General features: G+C 47.1%; 1 protein-coding gene across 1 annotated transcript; it reads right to left on the bottom strand.

Annotated features, from left to right (window-relative positions):
- Positions 1 to 4,370: 4,370 nt before the first annotated feature.
- On the bottom strand, positions 4,371 to 15,269 carry LOC142558091 (uncharacterized). The gene is made up of 3 exons (XM_075670250.1): positions 14,044 to 15,269; positions 10,415 to 10,738; positions 4,371 to 5,216 (listed from the first exon to the last, which is right to left on the bottom strand). Exons 1-3 carry the CDS (start codon positions 14,956 to 14,958, stop codon positions 5,082 to 5,084), a joined length of 1,374 nt encoding a protein of 457 aa, XP_075526365.1. The 5' UTR covers positions 14,959 to 15,269; the 3' UTR covers positions 4,371 to 5,081.
- Between the last annotated feature and the right edge of the window lie 3,345 nt (positions 15,270 to 18,614).

Here is an 18,614-nt window from a genome sequence, read left to right as displayed (position 1 = left end):
GCACGCCGGACGGCCAGGATTTGCTTTGCTAGAGCGGGGCTACGCAGAAGCGAGTCCCACTCCTCCTTGACGAACTTGGGGTATGTCGACCCGCACTCCCAGAGCATGGGAGGTAAAGTGGAGGTGTGGCCGCAGGATGGGCAGGCGTCGTCGCGATGCACGTCGGGGTAAGCCTCGTGGAGAGCGGACAGATACGGATATGCGCTGGTCTGTAGAAGCCTAAGCGAAACGGCTTGCGCCCTATTCAACATGGGGTGTGGGGGTGGAAAGACCCTTCTGGACATGTAGAAATATTTAATGATCTCGTTGAGAGTAACGGGAGCGTCCCTGTGACCATAGAGAGGAGGGGAGTCAGTGCTCCTTATAGAAGAAGCGCGGTCGGTGAGGTTACGCGCAGTCTCACGAGCAGACTCATTGAGGTTCGGGGGAGCACCTTCGACCGACCCTACGTGAACGGGAAACCAGTGAATTGAATGGTTTGTGAGAGCATATGGACTAGAGCCGCTAAGAAGACGAACACCTTCCTTGGCGATGCAACCCTTCTGAAAAGCCCTAACTGCCGTTTTGTAATCACTATAGATTTCGTACCCGCGACCGTCTAGCAGGGCGAGGGCGATGGTGATTTGCTCGGCGACTCCGGGGTCTGAAGTGCGAATCGAGGCGCTATTGGAAATCTTGCCGCTCGAGTCGACCGCAACGACGGCAAAGGTCTTCCCGTCACTGTACTCCGCGGCGTCGACGAAGCTTGCGCTAATGTCGTGCTGCTTGATCTGTTTGAGGATGGCTGCTTCTCTGACCTTGCGTCTGCACTCGTTGTGAACGAGATGGACGTTTCGGTGCACAGGGGCCACTACGAACTTGTCTCGAATGCACCTAGGGATCAGGGTACTGACCATCGGGAATTCTGCAAGGTGGTAACCCAGCTCTTCGAGGATGCGTTTACCTGCCGCTGTGGTGCTCAGGCGAGTGAGTTGCGCGCGTTCTTGTGCTTCGGCAATCTCCTCGGCGGTGATATGTACCCCCAGCTTCAAGAGATCCTCGGTATGGGTCCTGATGGGGAGCCCAAGAGCCCTCTTGGCTACTTTGCGGATGAGAACGTTGAGCTTGTCTCGCTCCGCTCTGAACCAGTTGTGCGTAGAAATTGCGTACGTGTGCGATTTGTGCGTACGTGTACGTGTACGAAGGCATTGATCAGCCTGAGAAGATTGTTTTCGTTCATGCCTCGATGCCGGTTTGCGATTCTGCGAACGAGGCAGGAAGCGTTGTCCGTCTTTGCGATGATCTTGCGGAGAGCAGTTCCGTTCCCGTCATTGAATTCGACAAACATTCCCAGTACCCAAATAACGTCGGCCCTGGGTATCACCCCCCCGTCACAAGTGCAAAGTCTGATGCTGCTTTCGGAGACTGGCTTGCAATCTTTGGTTCTGCCTCCCTTCTCTTTTCTGTAAAGCAGGAGCTCCCACTTGGCGGGGGAGCATCGAAGTCCGGTGGGGCGGAGATACTCCTCTATCACGTCGATCGCCTCCTGCATGGCTTCTTCGACTCTGCCCTCGCAGCCGCCGGAGCACCATATGGTGATGTCATCGGCGCAGATGGTGTGCTTGACGTCCTCGACGCGCGCCAACCTCTCGGAAAGACCAATCATACAGATGTTAAATAGTTTTGGGGAGATGACGGCACCCTGAGGAGTGCCCCGCCCCCCGAGGGGCACATCTTCGGAGCGGAAGTCTCCAATGCGAAGCTTGGCCTTCCTGTCAGTTAGAAAAGAGCTGACGTAGCTGTGGAATCTGGAACCGAGACCCAGGTCTGAAAGGGTCTTGACGATGAAGATGTGGAGCACGTTGTCGAAAGCCTTCTCGAGGTACAGACCGAGCAGAGCCTTGACGTCTCTGGAACGGCCATCCACAATCTGATGCTTGATTAGTTTCATGGCATCCTGCGTTGAGAGTCCGGCTCGGAAGCCGATCATGTACGTGTAAACCTCGTTGTCTTCGAGGTACCCGTTAAGCCTGTTGAGGACGACGCGCTCCATGACCTTGCCGACGCAGGAGGTCAGAGAAATCGGCCTCAAGTTTTCGATGTTCGGGGCTTTGCGGGGCTTGGGGATGAGCACCGTGCAGGCCGTCTTCCATTCTGCAGTTACAATGCCGCTCTTCCAGGACACGTTTAACTTGTCGGCCAGAAAGACAATCGACGTGTCGTCGAAGTTTCTCAACATTCTGTTGGTGACTCTGTCCGGACCCGGCACAGACTTGCGGTTGAGCGCGAAGATGGCCTGTCTGACCTCGGCAATCGAGAAGTCGTCGTCCAGCTTGGGGCGTGGAGGGCCTCGGTAGTCCGGGAGTTGGGTTGATGGATCTCCGTCGCGACGGACAGGAAGGTACTTCTGTATGAGTTATGCGACGAGTTCATCGACCGTGAGAGACCTGGTGGCTTCGTGAAGGGTCCGGGTCAACGTATGCCTTTGATTTGACTTCGAGCCATTTTCGTCGAGAAGGTGCTTCAGCATACCCCAGGATTTGCCGTTGTGCATCTATCCGTCGATGAATTCGCAGAGCTCGTAGCACTGCTGCTGACATAGCGCCTTGCAGTGGTCATCGATGATCTTGTTGAGCTCCGAAATCTTCGTTCGGAATCTGCGATTGCGCCTTTGACCCTTCCATCGGCGGAGCAGGGCGGTTTCGGCCTCGGTCAGGTAGGCGAGTCTACTGTCCATCCTCTCGACGTCGAGATCTGTTTCCACTTTCTTTGTGACCGCGGAAGCGTCGTTCCGGATGCCTTCCCACCATTCTTCGGGAGTGGCGGGTGCCCTGGCTCTTCCGGGTTCCTCACGAATCTTGCGAAAATGCTACCAATCGATGAACGTGAATTCCCTGACCCTACTCCGAGACACCTTGAAGTTGGCCTTGAGAATGTAGTGGTCGCTGCCGAACTCCATGGCGGTGTTCTCCCAACCCACGTCCTCGACGTTCCTCACGAAGGCGAGGTCGGGTGTGGAGTCCCGGGTGACGGAGTTGCCGTTGCGTGTAGAAAAATGCTTGTCCGTGACCAGAGTGAGGTCCATCTCGTTGGCGTCTTGCCACAGGTTGCGCACCTTGGTAGTGTCGTAGACGTAACCCCAGATGCCGTATGGTGCGTTGAAGTCGCCGACGACGACAAAGGGTCGAGGGCCGGCCAAGTCGGTCGCCTTCTTGAGAATCGTCTTGAATTGCTGGCGCGAGTCTCTTGGGTTGCTATATACATTGAGGAAGAACATGCTGTTTCTGCGCTGATTCCGCTGCGAAACGTCTAGCAGGATCTCAAGCATGACATAGTCGATTCTACCACTCGCCAGCTTGAGGTCGTGGGTGATATGAGTTAGCGGTTTATTGATCAAGGTGCAAATCCCTCGCCCCCCGGGCCGGCCCGACACGGCCCTGTAGCCCTGGAGCGAGGCGGCGGAGATTGTTTCCTGGAAAGCAATGACCTGAGGTTTCGCAGCGAAAGACCTTAAAAACTGCTGCAGAGAGGGTTTTTTGTTAGAATACCCTCTGCAGTTCTATTGCCAAATGCGGAAACTCTCTTTGGATCTATCTGTTATGGCTGACCTGACGGACTACCCACTAATGGGGCAGTTAGGCCTGCGCAAAACTGGGACCTCCTGTCGCCACGCTGGTGGGATAATGAAGTCTTGCTTCCTTTAGTTATCAAGGGTTATCAAGGACATCAACCATACGTTTCAGCAGACAGCGACTGAGTGATCGATAGATATCCCCAGTGGACTTTCTCTCCTTCTTTGAAAATATTTCCCTCCCCTTTACCCATTGTAGGGTAGCCAACCGGGCTCAGTCCTGGTTACCCTTCATGATTTTCATTTTTCATTTGCTCTCTCTCTCAGCGCCTGCATCCATTTGTGGGGCAAAATGCACTGGGTTATGTGCGGCTTTTCAACGAACGTCCTTCACATCAGCGCTTTAAACGAGCTGCGCCCATATGAATGCAGCGGCAACCAACTCTTGTAAAAATTCGCAGGCACCGGCGCGCCACGGTTGTCTTGGAGGTCACGCGCGTACTTCCCGGCAGCGCCACTAGATGGCGCAGCATTCCCCATGAGCGCATAAGAGGAGCCCGGCTGCAGCATGACGCGTTTCCTAAGAGTCCACAAGCACTGACGCTCCATTAGTTTCGGAGGCCACGTGCGTGCTTCGTGGTTGCGGCGCTAGGTGGCCCGAATGTTCTCAAGCAAGCACGAGAGAGCAATGCCGCTGCTGTGCACGCCCTATCTGCAACTAGCTTTCGGCGGTGTCAACACCTTGTGTCGCTGTATTGATTCAATGCTTGGCGCATTACTTTCGACACTCATCGTGAGAGGGGCTCTGTCACTTTTTCGCAGCAATTTATTATGCAGCCCTACAGCACTACAACGTAACAGCACATGTAGTAATTTAAGTATTCCAGTAACATCTCACGTGTTTCATTTACACGGTAGTTTTACACCTCCGTCGCTCATAGAGCTGACAAATTGCCATGTTTGCCTTGAGACGTGACGCAAAAGTGACCTCGATTGAGCAAGTGCACGAAGCAAATCTGTGGATCTGTGATACCACACTTGTTATGCCTTAAGGCAGGCTTTCCAATAAAGAATGAAGTTAATAATTGAAGTTCGTGCGTTGTTCACAAGAGGGAATAAAATCACTGTCGCGTACATTGCACGTTGCGACAGAGTAAATGGAACGAAGCGGGCTTCAAGAAAAAAATGATTACGGCAAATTAACTTCGGAGGAGACTCCTGAAAAACATTTCATAAGGAACACGTTCGAAAACACGTCCATACGCAAACGCAAGGGGGAACGGAGTTCACCAGCTTTGCGATTCCATAAAATAAAGCACAGCGCTTTTCTGAAGCGTTAGTTCCTGCGCCTGTCACTGAAACTTGCAGCATAGTCGTTCACTTCGCGTGTCCACATTGTAAGGCGTTCTATACATGTCATAGGGAAGGGTTGTAATAACTGAGAGAAACAAGAAAGAAAACGTACATTGCACTTGGGCTATTAGAAGGCGTAATTCCCAGCTTAAACACAGTAGCGCGTGTTTTCGTCTCACTACACAGAAGCACTGCTTGTCTCGTTGGGTGGTTCTGGCCAGGTGAAGTCAGTCATGAGTAGATGATGCGGCCGACATTCGAAGGCTCGCCGGAACGCTGCTACGGCAGGCAGGACCGCGTTGCAGAGGACCTTCTGTGGAGAAGACGGCGACATAATTTTAAAAGCAAAATAATGTCGGTTATAGCCGTCAACTACGGGGGTGCGGGAGAAGTAATATATGTCCCCACGTGTGAGGGGTCCACGGCGCCTAATACACAGCGGTGAACCTGTTAAACCTCCCCTTTTGAAACAAGTGGAGGAAGAATTTTCGACTAAATCGAAACCAGCGAAATACTTCTATTTTACAGTAAGGTTGCGAGCGCTTTAAGCGATCCTAGTCTGAACTGACACGATTACCTATTGGATGGATGGATGGAATAACTTTAATGAAAAGGTCCTGCGAGCTTCACGGCGCAAGGTCCCATAGAGCGGGCTACTCCCACGTTGGGACTGGGAGTTGTAACTCCCTGTCCGCATCGTGGGCTCTCTGGACGGCCCAGAACTGCTCCGTTAGGTCCGTGCTGCGTAATGCTTCTTGTAGCCTGGCGTAGTCTTGATCCTTGTTTGCGTGGGTCCGACCACACGGCCAGAGCAAGTGATGTACGTCTAGTGTGCTATGGCAATTTTCGCAATATGATGTTTTGTAGAGGTCAGGCATGTAGTGATGTAGCATGTAGTTCTGCGTGGGGTACGTGTTTGTTTAAACCACGCAGATATGTTAAATGACCCTAAAAGTTACGGCAGTCAATATTACCCAGTGGAACTGGTCATGCAACATTTGAAAATGATGAACCGTCTGGTACGACATAAAAAAACAATGACATCTGCGTTGAAGCTTATAGTTTCAGTCTGTTTTACTCCGAATAACATTGAAATTCCTTCATTCAACTACGTCGTAGCACGCGCTAATAACGATATCACTGCGCCACACTCTGTTTTGAACCTTGTGGTAAATCTCGATATTAAAAAACCAAAGGTCCTTAAGGCACTTGCAATGCTTTCCTTCTTTGCTGTTACATTTGAACGATACATTGTCTAATATTTTATGCACTAAATCTTTAGCAATTGCATATGTCCATTATTCGTGGCGATATGCCGAAATTTTGCCTTCGTATTAGTCCGGTTACAGCCAGATGTTAACTACCAGTTTATCTTGCAAACCTGTCGCTCTTGTTAACTAGTCGAACATGTAATTTATAACCATATGATCGACTATCTAGAATCTAACACAGCAAGTAAGTAATGGTCAGCTTGGTTATTAATTGTGTTCTGTCACAATTACAACAACTGGTTGAATTCATCACCGGCATTGCTAAAGCATCAGATCTCGGTGCACAGGTTGACGGAACCTTCATAGATTTGTTCAGAGCACTTGACACGGTGCTTCACCTTAAGAAACTGTGCAAGCTCAACATCATTGTAAATGATCCTACACTTTTTGAATGGATAGCTAGTTTCTTTTTCGATGTTTTATTTCATCGTTTATAGAATTTTTAAAACCCACATGTAGTACTTAGCACAATCTTACTTCGTGAGCTCAATATCCTCAGAGCCAGATATTCTGATAAGAAGACAAAGTGAATATTTGAATAATTAACAACTTTTTGGTAACTAACTTTTAAATTCATTACTTTGCGGCACATTTCGCAATTTCCGAATTGTAGATGGTGATTTCTAAAGTAATCAATGAACTGGAATGAATTCTCAGAATGGCATACGCTTCTGAGATATGCGTTCCCAAGGTAGGCGAGAAACTGCATTGGTGTTCCACTAATATTTGAGCTTCAATACGTAGAAAGGCGTATTGTTAAACAAAGTAAGTGGAACAGTGCGTTTTTACCTCAAATTTTAAATCCCCTATCTATAACAGGCGCTAGATTCGAAATTCTTTCCAAGTGACTGCGCCTTGTGAAATCGCCGGCTTCAATTCATACATTGAAATACTTGCGCTGCAGTAATTCGTTAAACGGTTGACTAGTGTAAAGTTAATTTTTGAATTATGCGTTGTGATCTTTAGTGGAAGTGATGTCCGCATATTCACGTAATTCAGCTAAATATGTACATTTTCGCTACATATGCCACACAGGATTAAACACGGCATTTCTAACGTTAAAATAAAACACCAATTTATGTAATGTTTCTAGCTTCCATAGTGATCACGTCTCACTTGACGTATAGCGCAACGAACTGTTTTCGGCCCTTTTTTTTATCTAATTGCGCCAATGACTTTCCACAGAATATGATCGCGCACATGCGTCTGTATTCTGATGCTCTGCGGGCTATATCCTGAAATTAATTTCACTCAAGAGCTTGTTGTTCCTAACAATACATTCTTACACTTTTACACATGGTGTTACAAGGGGCAAATTATCTTTCCACAAAAACGTTTCTGCTTCATTTACTAGGCGTTTAACTCCGTATTTATTCACGTACAGCTCCTTCAATAACTCCTTACTACTATAAGCATTTGAATACGAGTACCCACGAACAACTAGTTCTAGAAATCATACTGCTGCTTCACCACCTCGTCGAGCAACGATGCGACATCCCGTTGCAGTAGATTCCAAGCAACTGTAGCATAATGGGCAATGAACATGCCGACGCAGCAGCACGATCTGCACATGAGGAGGGCTTGCAAGATTCCATCCCATTCTCAAGAACAGACGCTGCAATGAAAATTCGTGTGCTTGCAAATGAAGCTATCGGAACTTTATGGAGCACACCCAGCTTGAAGCACACACGTCTACACCAACTGGACCCATCCTTTCGACCCCCACCTGGACTCTCTCGACTGGAAACAGCAGTACTTTGCCGACTGTGGCTTGGTGTCGCCTATACAAGATCTTTCGCCTTCCGAGTCGGTATGGACGACAGCGTGGCTTGCAGTCACTGTGGCCGCGAGATGACCACAGAACATGTACTTTACCACTGTCTTTGATACAGCGCGCACCGGCTGTCACTAACGGCCGCGTTAGCACGCCTTGACGACAGGCCACTTTCAGAACAGTGAGTCCTGCAAAACCGACGTGCACTGTCGTCGCACCGAAAGTCGGTCAAAGCTTTGTTGACCTTTTCACGTGGCAGTCGCCTATTAGAAAGACTATAATAATCTCGTTCCGTCCCTTTTCTTTTTTATGATGCTTTTATTTTTGTCAGCGCTGTTCCTTCCGTCTTTACTTCCCCTTTCCCTTCCCCTAGTGCAGGGTAGCAAACCGGAGGTTTTAACTCTGTTTAACCTCCCTGCCTTTCTCTCATTTGCATCCCTCTCTCGCTGAATACGAGTACCTTGGGCAACCCCCTATATGTGTGCAAACTCACCAAAGTAATATGCAATGACACTACAAAACTTGGCTGCCTACAACGCACTCATCATGTGGCTCCTCGTGGAACTAATCTTGTAACTTACAAAATTTTAGTTCTGCCTAATCCTTCAAAATGCTTCGATACTTTGGAATCCTTTTCGCAAAAAATGAAAATAAGAATGTTGAGTTTGTACTGACCAAACCTGCGCGTTTTATCTGTCGTAGATATGAAGGTGGACTTTTCACCTTCCAATGTTTTTAGGCTGAAGAGCGTCGCCAAAATTTCTTTATCCGTGTCTCTAAAGGGAAACAATAAAATCACTAAACTACCGCTATATTTTGCTACAACGTCGCTAATATTGTCACTAAACCTATGAAGTGAAATTTAAATAACGCTGGAATTTTTGAACATTTGGTATAATATGGAAGTAACATGACGTAAATCGTCTACCGAGACGCTTGATATTTACATCGCGTCCACGCAAGTGACGAACAAACAGTGAAATTACCAGCAGTACGTAAATGCCTTTCATTTTACTAATATATTTAAATAACAACGTATGATGAGACCTTAAATCCTTCGCTTGCCTTCCGTTTGTGCGGTTAGAAATACCACCCAACAGAAAGGGTTTCTGCACATAAATATCCATAACATTAATTAATACCGCAACAATCCAAGAAACACGAGTAATGTGATTTTCCTAACACGAAAAGGCACTTGGTCCACGTTATCGCTTAGTCTATATAAACCCCGCGAGGTATTTATTCATGCGAAAGCACCGAGAAACGTAAGCGGTATGTTTATATTCTCGTGGGGAAGCCAAGCGTCAGCGATATTTACGCTTTTCCACTGTTGATCTGCCTGATTAACCTGCGGCATTTTAAATTGAACTTTTTTTTATAGCGACACGTTTGTTAAGTTACTTCTGCGCTTGCGAACGTGCGCCAATCAAAAGCATTTAGTGAAATGTTGGTAGCTGTAGCATGTAGACCCATTCAAATTGGTTTTGTAACGAATAAAACACTTTTTTTGCTAGTGAGGAAGTTGTCAAGTCATAAGTGATCACTCTGATGTTAAGCACGAGTGCATTGATATGGCTGCCGAAGCAAAGGCAACTGTTGCTTCCTCCTCAGGGTGCCGGAGCCCAATTTCGACCGCTACATGTCCTTCTGAATAATAAAATGTGCCACAAGAGAACCAGTTTCGACGAAACTTTCCTAAAGTCGAAGTTGCTAAAGTGGCAACAAATGTTTAGTCATGTCGCTAAGAGAAGCTGCTAGTCGCTATATATAGAAACACCTGCCACTAACGCACGAAAACTTCGGCATGTCTAGCGACAAGATAGCTAAGAGGGCAACACTGGTATGATGCCAACCCTTCCGACAAAATGTGGCATATTAAAAGGGTTAAAATTTACAATCTGATTAACTTGTGGAGTTGCACCGGCGTAGATAAATACATGACGTTCGCTATACCTACAAGTAACCGTAGCTGTCACAGCCTAAGTACTCCCCGTTTCAACCTAGCACCGACATGCAGAAACGCAGGTTTCTTTTAACTCTAGAAGGTTGGAATGCTTTGCATCAAGCTGATGTTCATTGCCATTTATCATATTTTATACAAATTTGGCACGTTATGTTTTCTTCGCTCAGCCTCAGTGCGGCTGCAGTACGTGTACATAAATAAATAAATAAATAAATAAGATTACTGTGCATGTATAAAGGAAATGTATTCCCGCGTCCTGTCACTCATGCGTACTCATACAAGAGAACGCAGTGCGCACAGAAAACGTCTTTACATTGGGATGCTTGGGAATCAGTCGCACGTGCATTATACATGTAACATTTTTTTAGAAAATAGGGCAAGGCGTTCGCTAAGCTCGTCAGGTGCCCACCGCTTCCAATGAAGACAAAACTGCGCTAGACCTGTCCAACAACTGGCCCCGATAGCGACAGCTGCACGCAGAAGGAAGCTTCCCCGCATCGCACCTGCAACTGGATGGCGCGACCAGCTGCACCGCAGTGCGTGAAGCAGGCGAGCAAGAAGTACAGCTGGTCCTCGGGGACGCCGCCGAAAGACCGGCGCCTGCCGTCTCGGCTGTTCGCCGCGCCCGTGGCCTTCGCGATGGCTCGGGCCTCGGGCAGGCGCGGGATGCTGCTGGCGAGACGGGTCGCCCAGCCGGCCACCATGAGTTCCCGCGTCTCGTGCGCGTAGTGGTCATCGAGATAGCCGCTGTTGTTCACCATCAGCTGGTAGCGTTGCAGGTCCGAGAATAGCATACCGAGCTGGCTGAAGATTGGGGGGTTTTGGCGCTGCGGCAGGGCATCGTTGCAAAGTGTTACGAATCGACAAGTTTCCTTCCGCGCGGGCTCGTGCTTTTCAACGTTTTTGAAAACAGGAAATAGTTGATATGTTCTCATTTTTGATGTCATGCAATGAGTTTTTTTTTGCGTGGAGACCACTCTTGGAAACTCGATAAAACTCGATAAACAATTGAAAGCTGTACACTTTCTATGATTCAGAATATGCAAAAAAATAGAGGTGAAAGCGAGTTTTCAATCAACGGGATAAATTGGCGCCTGAAAGGGTTAAGGTGTATAGTGTATATAGTATAGTGCATGTAGTCGATATTCTATATTTGTGTTGTTTGGCTATTGTGCGTTGGAATACTCCTACAAACATCACTTTCACCAGTAAAACTGTAAAATAAATGTAGCATCGAAACGCATTGCTCACGTTTGTAAATTACCGTGCTACTCATACCTCGAAGTTAAGACGCAACCTAACAGTCCGTGGCTGCTCAGTGGCTATGGTGTTGGGCTGCTGAGCACGAGGCCGCTCGATCGAATGCCGGCCACGGTGGCCGCATTTCGTTGGGGGCGAAATGTGGAAGCACCCATGTACTTAGATTTATGTGCGCGTTAAAGAACCCCAGGTGGACAAAATTTCCGGAGTCCTCCACTGCGGCCTGCCTCACAATCAGAAAGTGGTATTGGCACGTAAAACCTCATAATTTAAGACGTAACCAAAAGCGGAAGCAAGCTTTAGGACAGGAAAGAGTGTCCCACACATCTCAGACCCGCAGCGGCAGACCCTTTGTGGTAAAAATAATACAAGGCCGTATGTGAATTGCGCGGTCTGTGTGGTGTACGAAATTCCACTTAATTGTGAAAGGGTGTTTATCGGCCGGACATGCCGTTGTATCAACGATAGGGCAAGGGAACAAGAGCTATCTGTCAAGAATAAGATTAATGCAAATTTGCCTAAGCACTGCGATTCCCGCACGTGGGAGCCAGATTTCTTTTCCATTTCTGTTCACAGTATGTCTTAATGTTATGTTACCTTGCAATAATTTACATGTCGTTGGTGTTTTTTTTTTTTTGTGCGTGAATGATTGATGTACTTGTAGGCACCCAAGGGCGCATATATTTATGTATACTTGAGAATTATTGTACACGTTTATACTTATTTTTATTTTTCTATCATACGTTAAGACTGTATGAAGTTTGCTGTGCTGTCGTTCTGCTGCTTTGTACGGATGGGAGGTGGGGCTAGTCAAGCTGCATCAGCGCAGCTTTTTTCCCACTTTCCACGCCACAACTGTTCTGTGTAAAACACACTGTACTGTTAGTGGTGAAAATAAACTTCAACTTCAACTTCAACTTCAACATATGCGAATTCTTGCTAAAAGCAAAGATTCCCTGGCACGGGAATTAACGGAGGCACATCTCATCAACACCAAACGTCACGTCTGTGTCAGCGATACGTCTGTGGCATCACGTAGCACAGAACGACAGTTTCTGCACTGTGTGATTGGATAGTGATGCAGGCTTATTTGCGTATTGCGCGCAAACGTATAAGCACCATATGGCCGGCTTCGCCTATACCTACGATCCTGTCTGGTTTCAACAAACTACTTGCAAGTGACGCTCTTTCCTGTTCTAAAGCTTCATTTCGCCCTCGGTTTTGTCTTAAATTCGTGGAATAAGATTGACTAACTACTCCACCAACAAGTATTGCTACCTGGATATGTTGCACGCAGTTCCACATTTTAACTCACATGTCGTACCATAGCCTATAATGAAGAGTAGAACGGAGCGATCACTAGGGTGGAGTTTTGCCATTTTAGCAGTTTCGTTGCTAGATTTATCTGCTTCTTGGTTCATTGACCAAAGCATTTTTCTATGTAGCGAAAGGCGACTTTTTCTTTAGCGACATCAGACAGCAAGTTACGACATTTTAGAGACTTTGTAGTCGGAAAATTTGTTTAAAAATAAATTTTCGACCAGGCATGAGCTCTGTGATCTTGATGAAACAACACGTGTCTGCATTCACCGAGGCCGCACTATGACCAGCTGAGTCGAAGCAGATAGGCTACACATTGCACTAACAAAATGAACGTTTTTTTTTTTCGTGATCTCTAAAACGCATAAGAATGAGTCTTGAGTAGTGCTTAAGTTTCGCTATGGGGCATGTTCGATTGGTTAATCTTCGCAAGCGTAGTAGTAATTTAAATTACGTATGCTTGTTGCAATAAGGCTTATGGTGAAGTTGAGAACGCGGTATGTGAATAAAAGATATCGCATGAACAAAGCCGCTGACATCAGAGCGGCTGGGCTCATTCGCGAAAGAATGGGCCGTTTCTCATGGCTTTCATGCCAATCAGTACTGAACGAATTTTTCAGGCAGACCCAGGGGCGACAATTAGTATTGAACCTGTACAAAGGTCACATAATTGTAATTGCCGTGTTAACAACGTAGCCAAGATCGCGTCGCAGTATTCTTTTTTTCACCAGCTCTTGAAACCGGAAAATTGTTAGGCATAACGTAAACCGACTGTGCGACTTTGTGCTAAGGAATTCTGGCCAACCGTGTTCTTTTGAAGCGTGGTGGATTCGTAACCTTAAAATGGGAAAGTAAACAAATGTAATTTCGCTGCATCTTACTTGTATGTGTATTATTTATTTTTCACTTGAATAAGTACTAATGGACGTGAAATGACTTGGAAGACGCGTTACGTTTTTTTTAATCTATATGTGAACGTGTTACTGAAAACACATACATTGTATGAAATTAATTAGACAGTGTTGACGACAATTTTAGCGACATTGGAGCAGCACTTAGGGAAATTTTCGCGACTTCTTTGCGTCAGTTTAGTGACACGCCCAAAGGCAAGTTAGCAACACCACTTCGCTGAATGTCGCCACAAAAACAGATACTCGTTCGGTGTCTCTAAAACTGTAAAGTATTCCCCATATGTTACGAAAAACATGTTTGCGTTGCACTGCAACTTCTTTGCGGCAGTCATTCCAAACCCGCCTTGTTGAAATGCTTGTGTTCACAAAGCTCTTCAGTGTGTCAAATTATCCCTTTATTTCGTACGTGTACATTGGCACTGGTGAAGTGAAATAACTGTGCTGCATAGCTGTGAAATGCACACAGTAAAAACCATTTTGATGCACCCGCTTAATACCGAACGCCGGGACATGGACACGGGTACAGTATCGCAACAGCTCCGTTAGATGTGCGAGGTCCTTACAACTTTCTCATGGTGACTACTCAAAAGCAATTGATATTGAAACAATTCTTAGCAGGTTTTCGCCAAGCACACACTCACCCCAAAGTTTTCGTCATGCAACAGGATGAATCTCCCTAGAGTGGCCATCTGCTTCAACATACGGCTGCCGATCAAGGCCACAAGGGCAGGCAACGGGTGGCGCGCATGGAACAGCGGTAGCGCCCTCAGGTAGCTGGGGACCACGACTTCCCTAGCCACGAGGATGCGGTACAGTCCGTAGGTGGCGATTCCTGGCGCGTGAAGAGCGGTCTGCCTAGGGTGGCGCAACGACTTCTTGAGGATGCTCATGCCCGCGGTGCATATGCGTATGTACAGGTCGAACAACCCCGCCCTGGTGTCGAAAGGTACGTAGGCGTACGTCCGGTCCAGCATGTGCCACGTCAGAGTCATGTTCCGGGCGTTTACCACAACACCAGCCATAGCGCCTGCGATATAGTTCTCGAAAGCGTCACCGTATAGAGCGTTCAACGCGTTTACGGATCGCTTGGCGAGGTGCATCATCTTGGACGTGTAAACCTTGTCAACCGGAACGTCTTTTTCAAGCTTCCACTTGGCCAGTGGCAGGGTCTCCTCGAGCGTCAGCATGCACTTGTGGTGCCAGTAGCTTCGCTCATAGGCCGCAAGGCCCATGTCCTCCAGCATGCAGGTGGTGAGGTAACGCGAGGCGTACGGCGACAGCAACCACACCGCGTACGCGCCGAGGAAGAGTTTGAAGTTCTCGGTGAAATTGTTGTGGCTGAAGTGGGTTGCGTTCAGCTGAGCGAATAGCTTGGGCTGCAGATTCACAATCTTGTCTTCGGGCCAGAACTGCGAATCGTCCGCAAGATGACCGTTGAGGGCTCGGCGAAGCTCGGAGTCACCGAGGTCCAGGAACGCTGGAACGGCATGGGGGTCCCACAAGCGGAGCGCCAGTTGGGCGATATCAGTGTGCGCCACCGTTACGGCCTCGATCATCCGCGAGTATGACTGCCCGGTGCCGCCCAGGATTTCAGCACAACGTCGGAGATAATCGCGGTGTTTGGCATAATCTCTGAGCCGCTCGAAGTTCCCGATCCAGTCAGTGCACCGTTCGTCTAAGGTCGTGTAAATGGTGTTCTGGTTCGGGCGCGATGGATGACGACCCACGAGAAAAGCCCAGAATATATGTATGCCGAAGTGTAACGACGACTTGACGAGCGTACCGAGGAGCTCGGGTCTCGAGGCTGGGGACTTGTGCGGCCAGGGAAGCCCCACCTCTTGCAAGAATTTCGGAATAGTCCATGAGCTCTGCCTGCCGCCCTGCGGTCCCGGGCAAAACAAACTCAAATCGCACCTTTTGCCTTTTGTGCACGCCTACGTACACGCCATTTGTTTTTATAGTTCTACTATATATATTTGTAAGATTACCTGTGATTTACACGCTTCAGATGACGCAGTGTAGAAGTGGCTAAATATGCTATTTGATAATTACCCTATGAATTATTTACTTAGAACACATACTCAAGTCACGAAATCGAAGGTGAGCGTGTAGTGAAGTCATTAAAAAATTAATAAATTATGAGGTTTTACGTGCCAAAATCACTTTCTGATTATATTGCAAGCCGTAGTGGAGGACTCCGGAAATTTTGACCTTACCTGTGATTTACACGCTTCAGATGACGCAGTGTAGAAGTGGCTAAATATGCTATTTGATAATTACCCTATGAATTATTTACTTAGAACACATACTCAAGTCACGAAATCGAAGGTGAGCGTGTAGTGAAGTCATTGAAAAATTAATAAATTATGAGATTTTACGTGCCAAACTCACTTTCTGATTATAAGGCACGCCGTAGTGGAGGACTCCGGAAATTTTGACCACCTGGGGTTCTTGAACGTTCACCTAAATCTAAGTACATGGGTGTTTTCGCATTTCGCCCCCATCGAAATGCGGCCGCCGTGGCCGGGATTCGATCCCGCGACCTCGTGCTCAGCAGCCTAGTGAAGTCATGTTTGTTTACGGAATTGTAAGACTAGGAAAGGGGACGCCAAAGACTTGAAAAATTATAGACCGATCAGCTTACTGTCCGTTGCCTACAAAGTATTTACTAAGGTAATTGCAAATAGAATCAGGAACACCTTAGACTTCTGTCAACCAAAGGACCAGGCAGGATTCCGTAAAGGCTACTCAACAATAGAGCATATTCACACTATCAATCAAGTGATAGAGAAATGTGCAGAATATAACCAACCCTTATATATAGCTTTCATAGATTACGAGAAAGCGTTTGATTCAGTCGAAACCTCAGCAGTCATGGAGGCATTACGGAATCAGGGTGTAGATGAGCCATATGTAAAAATACTGGAAGATATCTATAGCGGCTCCACAGCCACCGTAGTCCTCCATAAAGCAAGCAACAAAATCCCAATAAAGAAAGGCGTCAGGCAGGGAGATACGATATCTCCAATGCTATTCACAGCGTGTTTACAGGAGGTATTCAGAGACCTGGATTGGGAAGAATTGGGGATAAAAGTTAATGGAGAATACCTTAGTAACTTGCGATTCGCTGATGATATTGCCTTGCTTAGTAACTCAGGGGACCAATTGCAATGCATGCTCACTGACCTGGAGAGGCAAAGCAGAAGAGTGGGTCTAAAAATTAATATGCAGAAAACTAAAGTAATGCTTAACAGTCTCGGGAGGGAACAGCAATTTACAATAGGCAGCGAGGCACTGGAAGTCGTAAGGGACTACATCTACTTAGGGCAGGTAGTGACGGCGGATCCGGATCATGAGACGGAAATAATCAGAAGAATAAGAATGGGCTGGAGTGCGTTTGGCAGGCAGTCCCAAATCATGAACAGCAGGTTGCCGTTATCCCTCAAGAGAAAAGTATATAATAGCTGTGTCTTACCAGTACTCACCTACGGGGCAGAAACCTGGAGGCTTACGAAAAGGGTTCTACTCAAATTGAGGACGACACAACGAGCTATGGAAAGAAGAATGATAGGTGTAACGTTAAGGGATAAGAAAAGAGCAGATTGGGTGAGGGAACAAACGCGAGTTAATGACATCTTAGTTGAAATGAAGAAAAAGAAATGGGCATGGGCAGGACATGTAATGAGGAGGGAAGATAACCGATGGTCATTAAGGGTTACGGACTGGATCCCAAGGGAAGGGAAGCGTAGCAGGGGGCGGCAGAAAGTTAGGTGGGCGGATGAGATTAAGAAGTTTGCAGGGACGGCATGGCCACAATTAGTACATGACCGGGGTTGTTGGAGAAGTATGGGAGAGGCCTTTGCCCTGCAGTGGGCGTAACCAGGCTGATGATGATGATGATGAAGACTAGCACTACTTGGTTGTTTTTTGTTTACAGATGCTGCTGGCTAGTAACGGTGGCATAGCAGGAGTGGATACAAAAAGATAACAACAAAATTTGGCAGAACCCATCTCCCAATGACTGTCAGCAGTAACGCATTTAGCATTTAATAAATATAGCCACACAAGGTACTACCACCGTCGCAACGAATTTATAGGGTGTTCGAAATTAATCTTTATGGTGTTCTTAAAATTAGCCACTGGGAGGCACGCGAAGACCACCCGTGAAAATAAGTGATGTGGTCAGGGGGACATAAAGTGAGATTATAATTATCGCTGTCAGCAGCCCAATTAGCTAATATTGAATAACTTATTTTTGTTGACTGCAGAATGTGGGTATGTTTGTACCGAAAAGTTAGAGGCAGTCGTGTTTCTACACCGTATCAGTTGGAAGAATTCTTCTAGCGTGTCTGTGCTTCGATATCTCCGACTTCAGATGTTAATTGTCGTTCGCATCATTGCGCATGCAAGGGAGTGAGGATCAGCCCATAGCTCTTCCCTGATGTGACGCGTATGTTGCGTGCGGCGTTTATTCTGACAACAGGGCAGAGGCACAGGAAAAGATGATAACTGTTCGCCTTCCCCTCTGAAACAGGAGTCCCGCTGCTGTAAATGCGTCATATATAATTCGGTTCGATGGTGGGAAAACGTTGCGTCGCAATATTGATTCAATGCCAACGCATTAGCGTTGACAATCATCGTGAGATGGGTTGTGCCGAAAGTTTTTTTCTTATTTTATGACCTTGTTTGTCGCGCGTATTTTATGGGCGCTGGCGTCACCGATAATGTTTTGGAGCCCAGTGATCGCATTGAACCTTGTTTTTCTGAGCTCCGCAAAATCGTTGCACCTCTTTCGGAAGATTTGCCTGAAATAAATTGGTTTCGTCTGTTTCGGCTCGGCGTGTTTCTAGTTTCGAAATTGATGCCTGAGAAACCTCCTGAAGATGAACTGATTCCTTGAAACCCGGGCTCTTATCCCTCCCCCTCGTGAACTACACTGAGCCGCTCAGAATTTCTTATGAGCACGAGCTACTAAGAAGTTGAGTTGTCCTACAGGACTTTATTAATCATAGTAATGGACACGCACTCCTCAACAGAGACGATGCTGGTAGAAGCGTTCGCAATAAGAGTGAATACATACATCACGAAATGCAGAGGTCAGAGACAGAACGTACTATCCTTATTTTCTTCCCTCACTTATTAGCTAATGGTGTCGTCAGTAATTTTACAAGCATGGAGAAATATTGTGGTGCCATGGTTGGCTGCCGAAAGA

This window comes from Dermacentor variabilis, chromosome 9 (assembly GCF_050947875.1).
Source record: "Dermacentor variabilis isolate Ectoservices chromosome 9, ASM5094787v1, whole genome shotgun sequence".
Classification (NCBI taxonomy): Eukaryota; Metazoa; Arthropoda; class Arachnida; order Ixodida; family Ixodidae; genus Dermacentor; species Dermacentor variabilis.
This window is presented reverse-complemented; position numbering and strand designations above follow the sequence as displayed.

What these genes read in the sequence shown, in the direction of transcription:
- LOC142558091 (XM_075670250.1), bottom strand. Translation starts at nt 14,958, where the DNA reads ATGATCGAGGCCGTAACGGTGGCGCACACTGATATCGCCCAACTGGCG. An exon ending in TGCATGACGAAAACTTTGGG is followed by an intron (nt 10,739 to 14,043) that starts GTGAGTGTGTGC and finishes GCCCTGCCGCAG; the next exon opens with CGCCAAAACCCCCCAATCTT. An exon ending in GTCGCGCCATCCAGTTGCAG is followed by an intron (nt 5,217 to 10,414) that starts GTGCGATGCGGG and finishes TCTTCTCCACAG; the next exon opens with AAGGTCCTCTGCAACGCGGT.